A 12,459-nucleotide genomic window follows, 5' to 3' on the forward strand; every position below is an offset into this window, starting at 1 on the left:
GTTGTAATGACCATAAAACATCATAAGGCAGGTTGGAATCATTCTGCTCGTTGGTGAAGATTTCTGGGAACACGTAGTTGGATTTTGAGCTACTAAGTCTGCCATTAGTACATGGCTCTTAAACCATTGAGGTGTACTTGCAAAGCACTTAGACTTACAACATTAAAGTTACTTTGTAAGTCTAAGTGCTTTGAAAATAGCCCCTATGTATACTTTCCGGCTTGGATAAGAGTCCACCAAGCCTGGAAATTCAGTTCACTTGTCATGAGGAGGGAGAATGGGAGGAAAAAAAAAATAAAGACAAAGTTCTGCAAGACAGCGTTAAAAATGGGCTCAAGAACTGATATTTATTTTGATGTTCAAAACATACAATATAAAGATACCCATGTGATAAAAGGTTAAAATATATTAAGGTGCTTAATGAACAAAATTTACATTGTACTGCCTTTCTACATTTTTCTGCTATGTTAACAGGGAGCTTCCGCTATTAGTCTATACTGTATTGCAATGGCTAATTTTTTACAGATGGATTTTGTGGCATAGGAGCTCCTTCAAGTGGTGCAGTGCTGGCCACAGGCATCAGCTGCCCTGCGTGCATCCTCTCATTCACACGTAGCTGGCAGCCATCCTGCAGCATGCGTACAGCTATCCGTGCTATGTTGCGGGAGTCATCCAGCCCGCTATGAGGCCGTCCTTCATAGTCCATGCCAAGATTCTCAAGCATGCTTGTTAGCTTGGTCTGATTCCTGGGAACCTGTGAAAATAGAAGATACGATAACACTTATTTTCTCTACTTTAAAACAATTTGAATGCTATTCACACATTTTTTTAATCTTGTATAAAAATGAAAAAAAGCAACTTCAAAAAAACACAATACCATTATTGAAATAAAATTATGTCTGCCTAGTTCAGGCCAGCCATTTATGCCATGCCTACTGATTTCAAAGTGCAAATATGGCATTTGTGTTTTTCAGTTCTGCCTTTCCATTGCCTACAAATGCCCAAAGATTAGAATGATCTGGAAAGTTACAACTGCAATATGTCAGCTTCTTTACATTGGGGAATTTTTCCATGATTTTATCATGACTTGTTTACCAGAATTTATATGCTGCATTTCAAAGAATACCAAAGAAGCTAATACAAAATCAAACCAAAATTTTTTGTATTGCATGTATCAGATGTGTGGAGACATATACAGTGGTGGAAATAAGTATTTGATCCCTTGCTGATTTTGTAAGTTTGCCCACTGACAAAGACATGAGCAGCCCATAATTGAAGGGTAGGTTATTGGTAACAGTGAGAGATAGCACATCACAAATTAAATCCGGAAAATCACATTGTGGAAAGTATGAATTTATTTGCATTCTGCAGAGGGAAATAAGTATTTGATCCCCCACCAACCAGTAAGAGATCTGGCCCCTACAGACCAGGTAGATGCTCCAAATCAACTCGTTACCTGCATGACAGACAGCTGTCGGCAATGGTCACCTGTATGAAAGACACCTGTCCACAGACTCAGTGAATCAGTCAGACTCTAACCTCTACAAAATGGCCAAGAGCAAGGAGCTGTCTAAGGATGTCAGGGACAAGATCATACACCTGCACAAGGCTGGAATGGGCTACAAAACCATCAGTAAGACGCTGGGCGAGAAGGAGACAACTGTTGGTGCCATAGTAAGAAAATGGAAGAAGTACAAAATGACTGTCAATCGACAAAGATCTGGGGCTCCACGCAAAATCTCACCTCGTGGGGTATCCTTGATCATGAGGAAGGTTAGAAATCAGCCTACAACTACAAGGGGGGAACTTGTCAATGATCTCAAGGCAGCTGGGACCACTGTCACCACGAAAACCATTGGTAACACATTACGACATAACGGATTGCAATCCTGCAGTGCCCGCAAGGTCCCCCTGCTCCGGAAGGCACATGTGACGGCCCGTCTGAAGTTTGCCAGTGAACACCTGGATGATGCCGAGAGTGATTGGGAGAAGGTGCTGTGGTCAGATGAGACAAAAATTGAGCTCTTTGGCATGAACTCAACTCGCCGTGTTTGGAGGAAGAGAAATGCTGCCTATGACCCAAAGAACACCGTCCCCACTGTCAAGCATGGAGGTGGAAATGTTATGTTTGGGGGTGTTTCTCTGCTAAGGGCACAGGACTACTTCACCGCATCAATGGGAGAATGGATGGGGCCATGTACCGTACAATTCTGAGTGACAACCTCCTTCCCTCCGCCAGGGCCTTAAAAATGGGTCGTGGCTGGGTCTTCCAGCACGACAATGACCCAAAACATACAGCCAAGGCAACAAAGGAGTGGCTCAGGAAGAAGCACATTAGGGTCATGGAGTGGCCTAGCCAGTCACCAGACCTTAATCCCATTGAAAACTTATGGAGGGAGCTGAAGCTGCGAGTTGCCAAGCGACAGCCCAGAACTCTTAATGATTTAGAGATGATCTGCAAAGAGGAGTGGACCAAAATTCCTCCTGACATGTGTGCAAACCTCATCATCAACTACAGAAGACGTCTGACCGCTGTGCTTGCCAACAAGGGTTTTGCCACCAAGTATTAGGTCTTGTTTGCCAGAGGGATTAAATACTTATTTCCCTCTGCAGAATGCAAATAAATTCATATACTTTCCACAATGTGATTTTCCGGATTTAATTTGTGATGTGCTATCTCTCACTGTTACCAATAACCTACCCTTCAATTATGGGCTCATGTCTTTGTCAGTGGGCAAACTTACAAAATCAGCAAGGGATCAAATACTTATTTCCACCACTGTAAATGGACAGTTTCAACTCCTTGAACCTTACTATATAATCAAGCAAAGACATGGATACAATTAAAGTATACAGTCTGGTTTGCTAATTAAAATCCTCCGCTGAATGTCATGTTAAGGCTACAATTAAAGGAGAAAGCACAGCCACACTCCCATGTTGATGTCACTGACTGAACCTGTGTGCCCAGAGCTCTCATTTTGACTTCCAAGCCTGCATAAGAGTTCCTGGACTTCCAGATGAGCTTTCCCCCTTCAGCCTGTTCCATAACAGGTCTTTAGAACTATCGGGTCATTCCTGAATTCTTCCATTCTATTTGAGTCTTATATACCATCCGTTAATCCCCGAAGAGTTCTCAGTGGGAAAAGACTCTCGTATACCTTTTTTTATTTAATTAAAAACTAAAACTAGGTGGTTTCCAATAAATACATTCACAATCCAATACATATCATAGCACAAAAAAAAAGTACATATCAGAATGCACTATGACAATTTGCTCAGAGCATCACCAAATGTTCAGAAAAACGTAGCCACAAAAAGCCTAGTTTTCAATAATTTTTTTAACTGCACTGCACTATGACAAAGGTGAAGCTGTCCAGTAAGAGCGTTCCTGCTGGGGCAAAAGCAGTAGCTGTTGACAGTCGCATGGCAGCCTCTGATCTTAATATCCATCTTGGCTGATAGGTAAAACTCGCTTCAGATAATATAGAGCATCACTATAAAGCTTTTGGTATACAATAAATACTTTAAGTTGTATTCTTTGTAGGACTGGTAACCAGTGCGATTGCTTAAACACTGGAGATATATGAGAAAACTTTGATATTCCTACTAGGACTCGAGCAGCTGCGTTCTGGATTACTTGCAATGTTTTCACACTTGATGTAGACATGCCAACGTATAATGCATTGCAGTAATCCAGGCGCACTAAAATCATACTCTGAAGTACACTTTGAAAGTCATGTACAGTTAACACTGGTTTCAATTTAACTATCATGTGTAAAAATTTGAAAGCTTTTTGAATCACACTGATAACCTGGGTCTTCATTGTGAGCTTACAATCTGACATAACTCCCAACAGTCTCAATTCTTTCTTCACTGAAACATACATATTCCCCAAACAAAACCTCCTCTGGCCACTCTTCTGTTTCCCTCTTCTACCTACAATCATTACATCAGTTCTTGCCAAATTCAGAACAAAACCATTCTCTCTCATTTATTTATAACTATAGCAGCATTTGTACCCCACCTTCTCTAAACATGTTTGGCTTGATGTGGCATACGAAGTTAGTTGTATAGTCCCGCAGGTCAAATGAAAATCTTCACGATCTTCCCACTGTGACCGGGGTAGGAGGAAGCAGCAGATTTAAGGTAGGGAGCAGTGGGGTGTAGGGTGAAGGACGTTTACAGTAAGCAGGCATTACATTAAGCGGTGGATAAATAAGCCATAGGGCTAGGATCACTGAAGCGAGGTAGGGAATCCAGGTAGAAGGGACAGCATGGGGAGAGGTCACTGAGCCAAGGGGATGGAGGAAGAGTGTTAGTCACTGGATCCAGTTGGCAGTGTGCACATCATGGGGGTAGGAGATCACTTGAAGAAGCTAAGGGTATGCCAGACAGCATTAGCTGTATATCATTTAAGTATTTTATAAAGGAGACCACGTTGGGCCTAAGCTGCTTCGGCATTGTGTTTTGTACTGACTTTTGCATCTGGAGTGTCTTGAAAATTCAGGCAACCAATCTCCTACCAAAACAGTCTATCTGGGAGTTTTCTTGTAGTACCAACTCAGCTGCTACCACTGATGTTGCTGCCAGAATTCCTGGCACAGCAAGCATTGCCACTACTCCCATACAGCGTATCTAATGGTGTCCACTTCCCACTAGCACACTAATGCTTGCTTTCTCAGTTTTGCTGCATCCCTCAACTCATTGCCCTTACTGCAGCAGCCTTTGTCCCTAGAAAGCCTCCAATAGCGGCCACTGCAGGGCTCAGCACAGATATTTGTTGGCGTGTGGCCTGGGTCCAAAGAATGCAGCATTGCTCCCTCACATGTCACAGGCCCCTTCAAGCTGCCAACGCTATCTCCAGGAACAGTGTTGCCGATCCACCAGCCCTATAGCAAACTGCGGAAAACCTCCCAGGATTAGGGAAGAACTCTCTGAGATGGGTGCAGCAGCAACGGTGCAATCTGTGGTCCCTATCACACTAGATGGGCAACACTGGGGAGGAGAAGCAGCCCAGAGCCTACCACATCACAGCCATCTTGGTTGCCAGCCACACCAGAAGTCCCCCATTACTGGTCTGAAGTAATCCAATAAATCCAAAGCCAAGCCGAAGAGTTTCAAAGCACCCAGGGCTTTCTTTAGCAATCTTAGGGTGCCTTTTACAAGTGGCTGGGCTACTGCAGCTGCTTGGCAATACTTTTCATCCCCAGCGCGCCATTATATCCAGTGCTATAAAAATATATTTATTTTTTGTAGCGCCGTGTGTACCGGGCGGTAATCGGGCACCGCCACATGCTGCCCGGTTACCGCCAGGGTTAGTGTGGGAGCCCTTACTGCCACCTCAATGGGCAGCGTAAGGGCTCCCCCCCCCTCTGAAAAGGTCGCATTGCAAGTGCCTTTACTTGCCCGATGCCATTTCCTGCAGAAAAGCAAGACCAACTTTTTGCCTGCTGCGATAAAAGGGGGGCTTCGGACGTGCGTCAAAAACACCTTTTGTAGCGGCATGGTAAAAGGGGCCCTCAATTTTAATGGTCCAGATTCATTTTCTGAAAAATGAATATCATCCTCACTGCTCTCAGTTTGGGCATTCAGCTTGCATAACACAAAGGGAATGAATGGGGAAAAAGAGCACAAGAATGCTCAAGTGTCCCCTAGTCTTTGTACTTTTGAAAAGAGTAAAACCCCCCCCCCCCCCCCACCCCCACCCCCCCCCAAAAAAAAAACCCCATCAATTTACTTTATCTGTTCTACACCACTCAGGATTTTGTAGATCTCATCATATCCCCCCCTCAGATGTCTTTTTTCCAAGCTGAAGAGCCTAACTTCTTTAGCCTTTCCTTAATACAAGAGGAATTCCATTCCTTTTATCATTTTGGTCACTCTTTTTTGTACCTTTTCGAATTTTGTTGTATCTTTTTTGACATACAGTGACCAAGAACACAATACTCAAGGTGAGATCGCACCATGGAGCAATAAAGAGGCATTATCCCTAGGCTGAACCCATGCTCACTCTGTCCCATTAAACAATATTTGTCTATGTGTTACATAATTGTATTCCTTCTGTACCCTGGGGTGTATACCATCTGGTCCAGGTGATTTATCACTATCTTGTCAATTTGGCTCAGAATGTCTTCTATGTTCATCAAGATTTCTTTCAGTTCCTCCAAATCGTCACCCTTGAAAACAATTTCTGGTACAGGTAGATCCTCTTACATCTTCTTCTGTAAAGACTGAAGCAAAGAGTTCTCTCTGTTATGGCTTTGTCCTCCCTGAGTGTCCCTTTTGCTCCATTATGATTTTAACAGTCCCATGGATTCCCTCACAGGCTTTCTGCTTCTGATGTACCTGAAAATGTTGTTACTATAAGTTTTTACCTTTGCAGCAAGTTTTTCTTCATATTCCTTTAGCCTTCTTTATCAAAGTTTTGCATCTAGCTTGCCAATGCTTATTTTCTTCATTTGGATCCCTTTTCCATTCTTGAGATTTAAAGTACTAACCTTTGCAACCTTTTAGCTTTTTTTTTTTTTTTTTTAAGTTTAATATCTTTTATTGGATTTCAATACAATACAATAGAAGCAGGAGCTCACCACAGTACAACCAGCAACATTTACAAATCATGGCAAAACTGAAGCTCACATTCAAGAAGCAACTATTTACAACTAGAATCACATTAAGAAAAAGGGGGAAGAAGGAGAAGGTGGCGAAGAAGAGAGGGGGAAAAAAAAGGGAAGGGGGCGGGCTGGAGGTTACAAATCCAGACACAGAGCATGCATAGGCCACAAAATACATCAAACTCAGTGCTTATCTCTATACCAAAGCAAAATAACATACCTTTTAGCTTTTTTAATCATTTTCTCATTTTATCGTACTAACCCTTTTGAAAATTAAATGCTGCTAGAGTAGATTTCCTCTCTTTCTATACTCTGCACTTCACTAAGGACTAGATCTAAAATAGCTGCCCCTTCATGTCAGTTCCTGGACTAGTCGCTCCAAGCAGCAGCTATTTATTAGGTCTAGGAATTTTACCTCCCTAGCGCCCCCTGATGTAACAATTATCCAATGTTGCCCAATTTGCCAGTTTTCTTCATTTTTGTAAACATTTTTTCATCTGTCTGTTTGTTCTGTCTTGGCGGACGTGCAGTCATATCAGTATACTCCTTCCTTTCACAAATGGAATTTCTTTCCATAAAGATTCCATGCTGCTGTTTCATGTAGAATATTTTGTTTGACTCAATTCCCTCTTTAACATACAGTACAACCCACCCCCCACTCCAATTTGATCTACTTTATCATTGCAATATAATTTGTACCGATAACACAGTGTCTCATTGGCTGTCCTCCTTTCACCAGGTCTCTGAGATGCCTATTATACTTACCTTTTCATTTAGTGTTACATGGAGGGGCATAATCGAATGTCGCCGGCGATCTATGTTGGCGGCGGTGCTACAGCTGGCCGGAACCGTATTATCGAAAAAGATGGCCGGCCATCTTTTTTTTTTCGATAGTACAGTTTAGCCCGGCCAAATGCCGTGGAGTTCGCCGGGTTTGTTTTTCAGCGATAATGAAAAGTTATGTCAGCCATCTCATACCCCGACCAAATTCAAGGCATTTGGCCGTGGGAGAAGCCAGCATTTTTAGTGCACTGGCACCCCTGACATGCCAGGACACCAACCAGCCACCCTAGGGGTCACTGCGGTGAACTTCAGAAAAGCTCCCACGTGCATAGCTCCCTTACTTTGGGAGCTGAGCCCCCCAAACCCATTACCCACAAATGTACTACACCCACTAAAATTGCTCCAGGGACCTGCATACAGCCTCTAGGACTTATTGCTGCTGTATAACTTTGGCACACCAGTTCACAACTGAAGACTAATCTCTCTGAAAAAGTCCTTTCTTGAAATAAGCACGTTTACTCACAGTTAACTGCAGATCAGAGGTTGTGCCCCACTGGCAAAGAATCCCCTGGTACTAAGATTAGCAGTAGGTCAGAGCTGGCACAATGGTGTACAATGCCCTCTTTCATCACCATTCAAGGTAAGAACTACGTTCTCTAACGTGGGTAACACAGGAAAGGGAACTAAACTGGCTTACAAAAATGGCCACTATCGCATGGACTACAACAGGAAACAAAACAGGGCACACTCTGACCCAGTTAGCAGGGGGGAAAAGCACCATGGGAGTACAGCCCAGTACCCTACACCCACCACAATGCATTGCTAATGTGACTCTGCAGGGCACCTAACAGAAAAGGTGTCACACTCACCCGAGAGCCACATCGCAACCAGGGAAAGGCTGTCGGAGGATACAACATATTCTGCTGTCATGGAGGTGGGTACGGCATTTGAGGCTGGCATACAGGCTGGCAAAAAGGGTTCTTAGTTTTATTTTTTTAGTTTGGAAGGGGATTGGTGACCACTGGGGGAGTATGGGGAGGTCATACCCCATTCCCTCCAGTGGTCATCTGGTCAGTTGGGGCACCTTTTTGAGGCTTGGTCGTGAAAATAAAAGGACCAAGTAAAGCCGGCGAAATACTGCTTAACGCCGCTTTTTTTTTTCCCATTATCGGCGACAGCCGGCCATCTGGTAGCCACTCCCATGCCTGCCTTCGCTAATCTACCAACACGCCCCTTTGAACTTTTACCGGCGAAGCGACGGGGAAAGCGACGATGCTGTCAAAAATGCCGCTTTCGATTATACCGATTTCGCCGCTATTTAAGAAATCGCTGGCCATCTCCCGATTTGTGTCGGAAGATAGCCGGCGATCACTTTCGATTATAAGCTGGATATGCTCCCAATTTTTTTTTTAGGCTTCTAGGATTAGTATATAGACACTTCAAATTGTGGTTTTTTCCCATATTTTGACTCAATCCAAAGGGACCCCTTGGCAAACAAGGACAAAAGTCTGGAAACTTCCACATACCTTTTCCTTGCTCCCCTCCCTTAAATAAGGCTGGGCGATCAGGCATCAACAAAATCTGTAGGGCATTTTACATCCCTTAAGTCTATTGAGGGATTATGTTTATATCTTGTTTACTTCGCTTCTCTTAGAAACTGGCACAGATGGGAATAGAGAAATGTAAAGACTAGGTTCCCCCAGATGGACTTTATTCCTTACAGCAGATCCAGAATTTATATAGATGGTAAAATTTCAATATTTCCATCTCAGAGATCTAATGATGGGGAAACATGCTAAATATAACTTGGAGAAAGGAGAGAAGAGAAAGGAATGGAATTGTGAGACTGAAAGATAATGAGAATGGCTATGTGGAGAGTGATGAAGATAAAGCGAACGTGCTAAACAATTATTTCTCTTCGGTGTTCATGGAGAAAAATCCTGGAGAAGGACCACGGTTGGCTGCTGAGGGAATGTCTGGGAATGAGTGGATACTGCGCCGTTTACGGAAGAAAGAGTTTATAAAACAGCTTGAGAATCTGAAGGTGGACAAAGCTATGGGGCCGGATGGGATACATCCCAAGATACTGAGGGAGCTCAGGAAGGTCCTGGCGGGCCCTCTTAAAGATTTATTTAATAGATCTTTATAGACGGGAGAGGTTCCACGGGATTGGAGACAAGCAGATGTGGTCTCTCTTCACAAAAGTGGAGAAACGGAAGAAGTGGGAAACTACAAACCGGTAAGTCTCACATTGGTGGTAGGAAAAATAATGGAGTCGCTGCTAAAAGAAAGAACAGTTAACTTTCTAGAAGACAACGGGTTACAGGACCCGAGGCAATATGGCTTTACCAAAGGTAAATCCTGCCAAATGAATCTTATTGACTTCTTTGACTGGGTGACCAAAGAACTGTATGAAGGACGTGCGCTAGATGTAATCTACTTGGACTTCAGCAAAGCCTTTGATACGGTCCCCCACAGACGACTCGTGAATAAGCTAAAAGGATTGAACTTAGGTCCGAAAGTGGTGGATAAGAAACTGGTTGACCGACAGGTGGCAGAGGGTGATGATAAATGGAATCCGCTCGGAGGAAAGGAAGGTGAGCAGTGGAGGTCCTTAGGGGTCGGTGCTGGGGTCTATTCTGTTTAATATTTTTGTGGGAGATATTGCTGAAAGGTTGGAAGGAAAGGTGTGCCTTTTTGCGGATGACACGAAAATAGCCCATAGAGTAGATACCCTGGAAGGAGTAGAAACGATGGGAAGGGATCTCCGAACCTTAGAAGAATGGTCAAAGGTCTAGCAGTTAAACTTTAATCACTAACCAAATACTCTGGGGTATCTATACCTGTTTGATTTCTCCTATATTAATAATGCAATCCAGAAATCATACATTTTTTTGTTTTTTATAATATGCAAAAATGTGATGACAGCTGTCAACCCAATAAATGTACTTATAAAAAGGGATAACAGCTGTCAAAATATTAAATGTGCCTGCAAGGAAGGGATGACAGCTGTCAATACACTGTATATGCCTACAAAAAAGGGATGACAGCTTTAAACACACTTCATGTGCCTGCAGAGTAGATAAAAAATGGAATGACAGCTGTCAACCCAATGAATCTACTTCTAAAAAGGGATGACATCTGTCAACACATAACATGTGGATTCAAATAATGTAAAAAAAAAAACAAAAAAAACAAAAGGGGATAAAAGCCTTCAACATACTAAATGTACTTGCAAAAAAAGGATGACAGCTGTCAACAAATTGCATGTACCTGTAAAAAGGGATGACAGTTGTCAACACAACATGTGGATCCAAATAATGTAAAAAAGAGAAAGGTGATAGCAGCTGTCAAAATATTAAATGTGTCTACAAGGAAGGGATGATAGCTGTCAACACACTGATGTGCCTGCAAAGATGGTCAAAAATGGTATGACAGCTGTCAACACATTGCATGTATCTGCAAAAAAGGGATGACTTGTCAATTGCATGTGCCTGCGTACTAGCTCAAAAATGGGATGGCAGCTGTCAACATAATGTTAAAAAAATAAATAAATAAAAAGAGAGAGAGAGAAAGGGGATAGCAGCTGGCAGTGTGCACGTCTGCAAGGAAGGGATGACAGCCGTCAACACATTGCATGTGCTTACCAAAAAAGGGATGACAGCTGTCAACACATTGCATGTGCTTACCAAAAAAGGGATGACAGCTGTCAACACATGTGGATCCAAATAAGCAGCTGTCAAAATATTAAATGTGTCTGCAAGGAAGGGATGATAGCTGTCAACACATTGTATGTGCCTGCAAAGTAGATAAAAAATGGGACGACAGCTGTCAACCCAATGCATGTGCCTACAGAAAAGGGATGATAGTTATCAACACATTGCATGTACCTATAAAAAAAAAAGGGATGACAGCTATCAACACACTACTTGTTGTACCTGCAAAGTAGGTTAAAAATAGGATGACAGCAGGGAACAAATTGCATGTGGATCCAAATAATATAAAAAAGAAAAGGGATGACAGCTGTCAAAATATTAAATGTGCCTGCAAGGAAGGGATGACAGCTGTCAACACACTGCATGTGTCTCGAACGTAGATCAAAAATTGGGATGACAGCTGTCAACCTATTGGATCTACCTATAAAAAGAGATGACAGCTGTCAACACAACATGTGGATCCAAATAATGTAAAAAAAAAGGGGGGGGGAACAGCTGTCAAAATATTAAATGTGTCTGCCAGGATGGGATGACAGCTGTCAACACACTACATGTGCCTGCAAAGTAAGTCAAAAATAGGATGACAGCTGTCAACCCAATGCATGTACCTGCAAAAAAGGGATGACAGCTATCAACACACTACTTGTGCCTGCAAAGTAGGTTAAAAATGGGATGACAGCAGTGAACAAATTGCATGTGGATCCAAATATATAAAAAAAGGGATAACAGCTATCAACACATTGCATGTACCTATAAAAAAGGGATGATAGCTGTCAACACACTGCATGTGCCTGCAAAGTAGATCAAAAATGGGATGACAGCTGTCAAGTATAACTTGGAAAAGAAACTCCCTGCACCTAAGTGAACGTCTCAAATTGCCAATACAAAGTACACTACTTATCTCGGAATGAGATGGTGGTCAGCTTCTCGTCATCATCCCTTTTTTGTAGGCACATACAATGTCTTGACAGTTGCCATCCCTTCCTTGCAGACACATTTAATATTTTGACAGCTGCAATCCCCTTACTCTTTTTTTTACATTATTTGGATCCACATGTTAGGTGTTGACAGCTGTCATCCCATTTTTTTTACCTACTTTGCAGTCACATGTAGTTTGTCGACAGCTGTCATCCTTTTTTTGTAGGCACATTCAATGTGACAGCTGTCATCCCTTTTTTACTGGTACATGCAATGTGTTGACAGCTGTCATCCCATCCAGGCAGACATTTAATATTTTGACAGCTGTTCCCCCTCCCCCTTTTTTTTTACATTATTTGGATCCACGTGTTAACAGCTGTCATCCCACTTTTGACCTACTATGCAGATACATGCAATGTGTTGACAGCCGT

The 12,459-nt window shown here is 42.6% G+C and overlaps 1 protein-coding gene across 1 annotated transcript in view; it reads right to left on the reverse strand.

Moving 5' to 3' along the window:
- Positions 1-321: 321 nt before the first annotated feature.
- Positions 322-12,459, reverse strand: part of LOC115462074 (3'-5' exoribonuclease 1-like) — a 34,672-nt gene continuing 22,534 nt past the window's right edge. The window contains 1 exon segment of the mRNA XM_030192115.1: positions 322-754. Coding sequence (XP_030047975.1) covers positions 512-754 — 243 coding nt within the window. The 3' untranslated portion in view covers positions 322-511.

The sequence above is a fragment of the Microcaecilia unicolor genome, chromosome 2, assembly GCF_901765095.1.
Source record: "Microcaecilia unicolor chromosome 2, aMicUni1.1, whole genome shotgun sequence".
NCBI classification, from domain to species: Eukaryota; Metazoa; Chordata; class Amphibia; order Gymnophiona; family Siphonopidae; genus Microcaecilia; species Microcaecilia unicolor.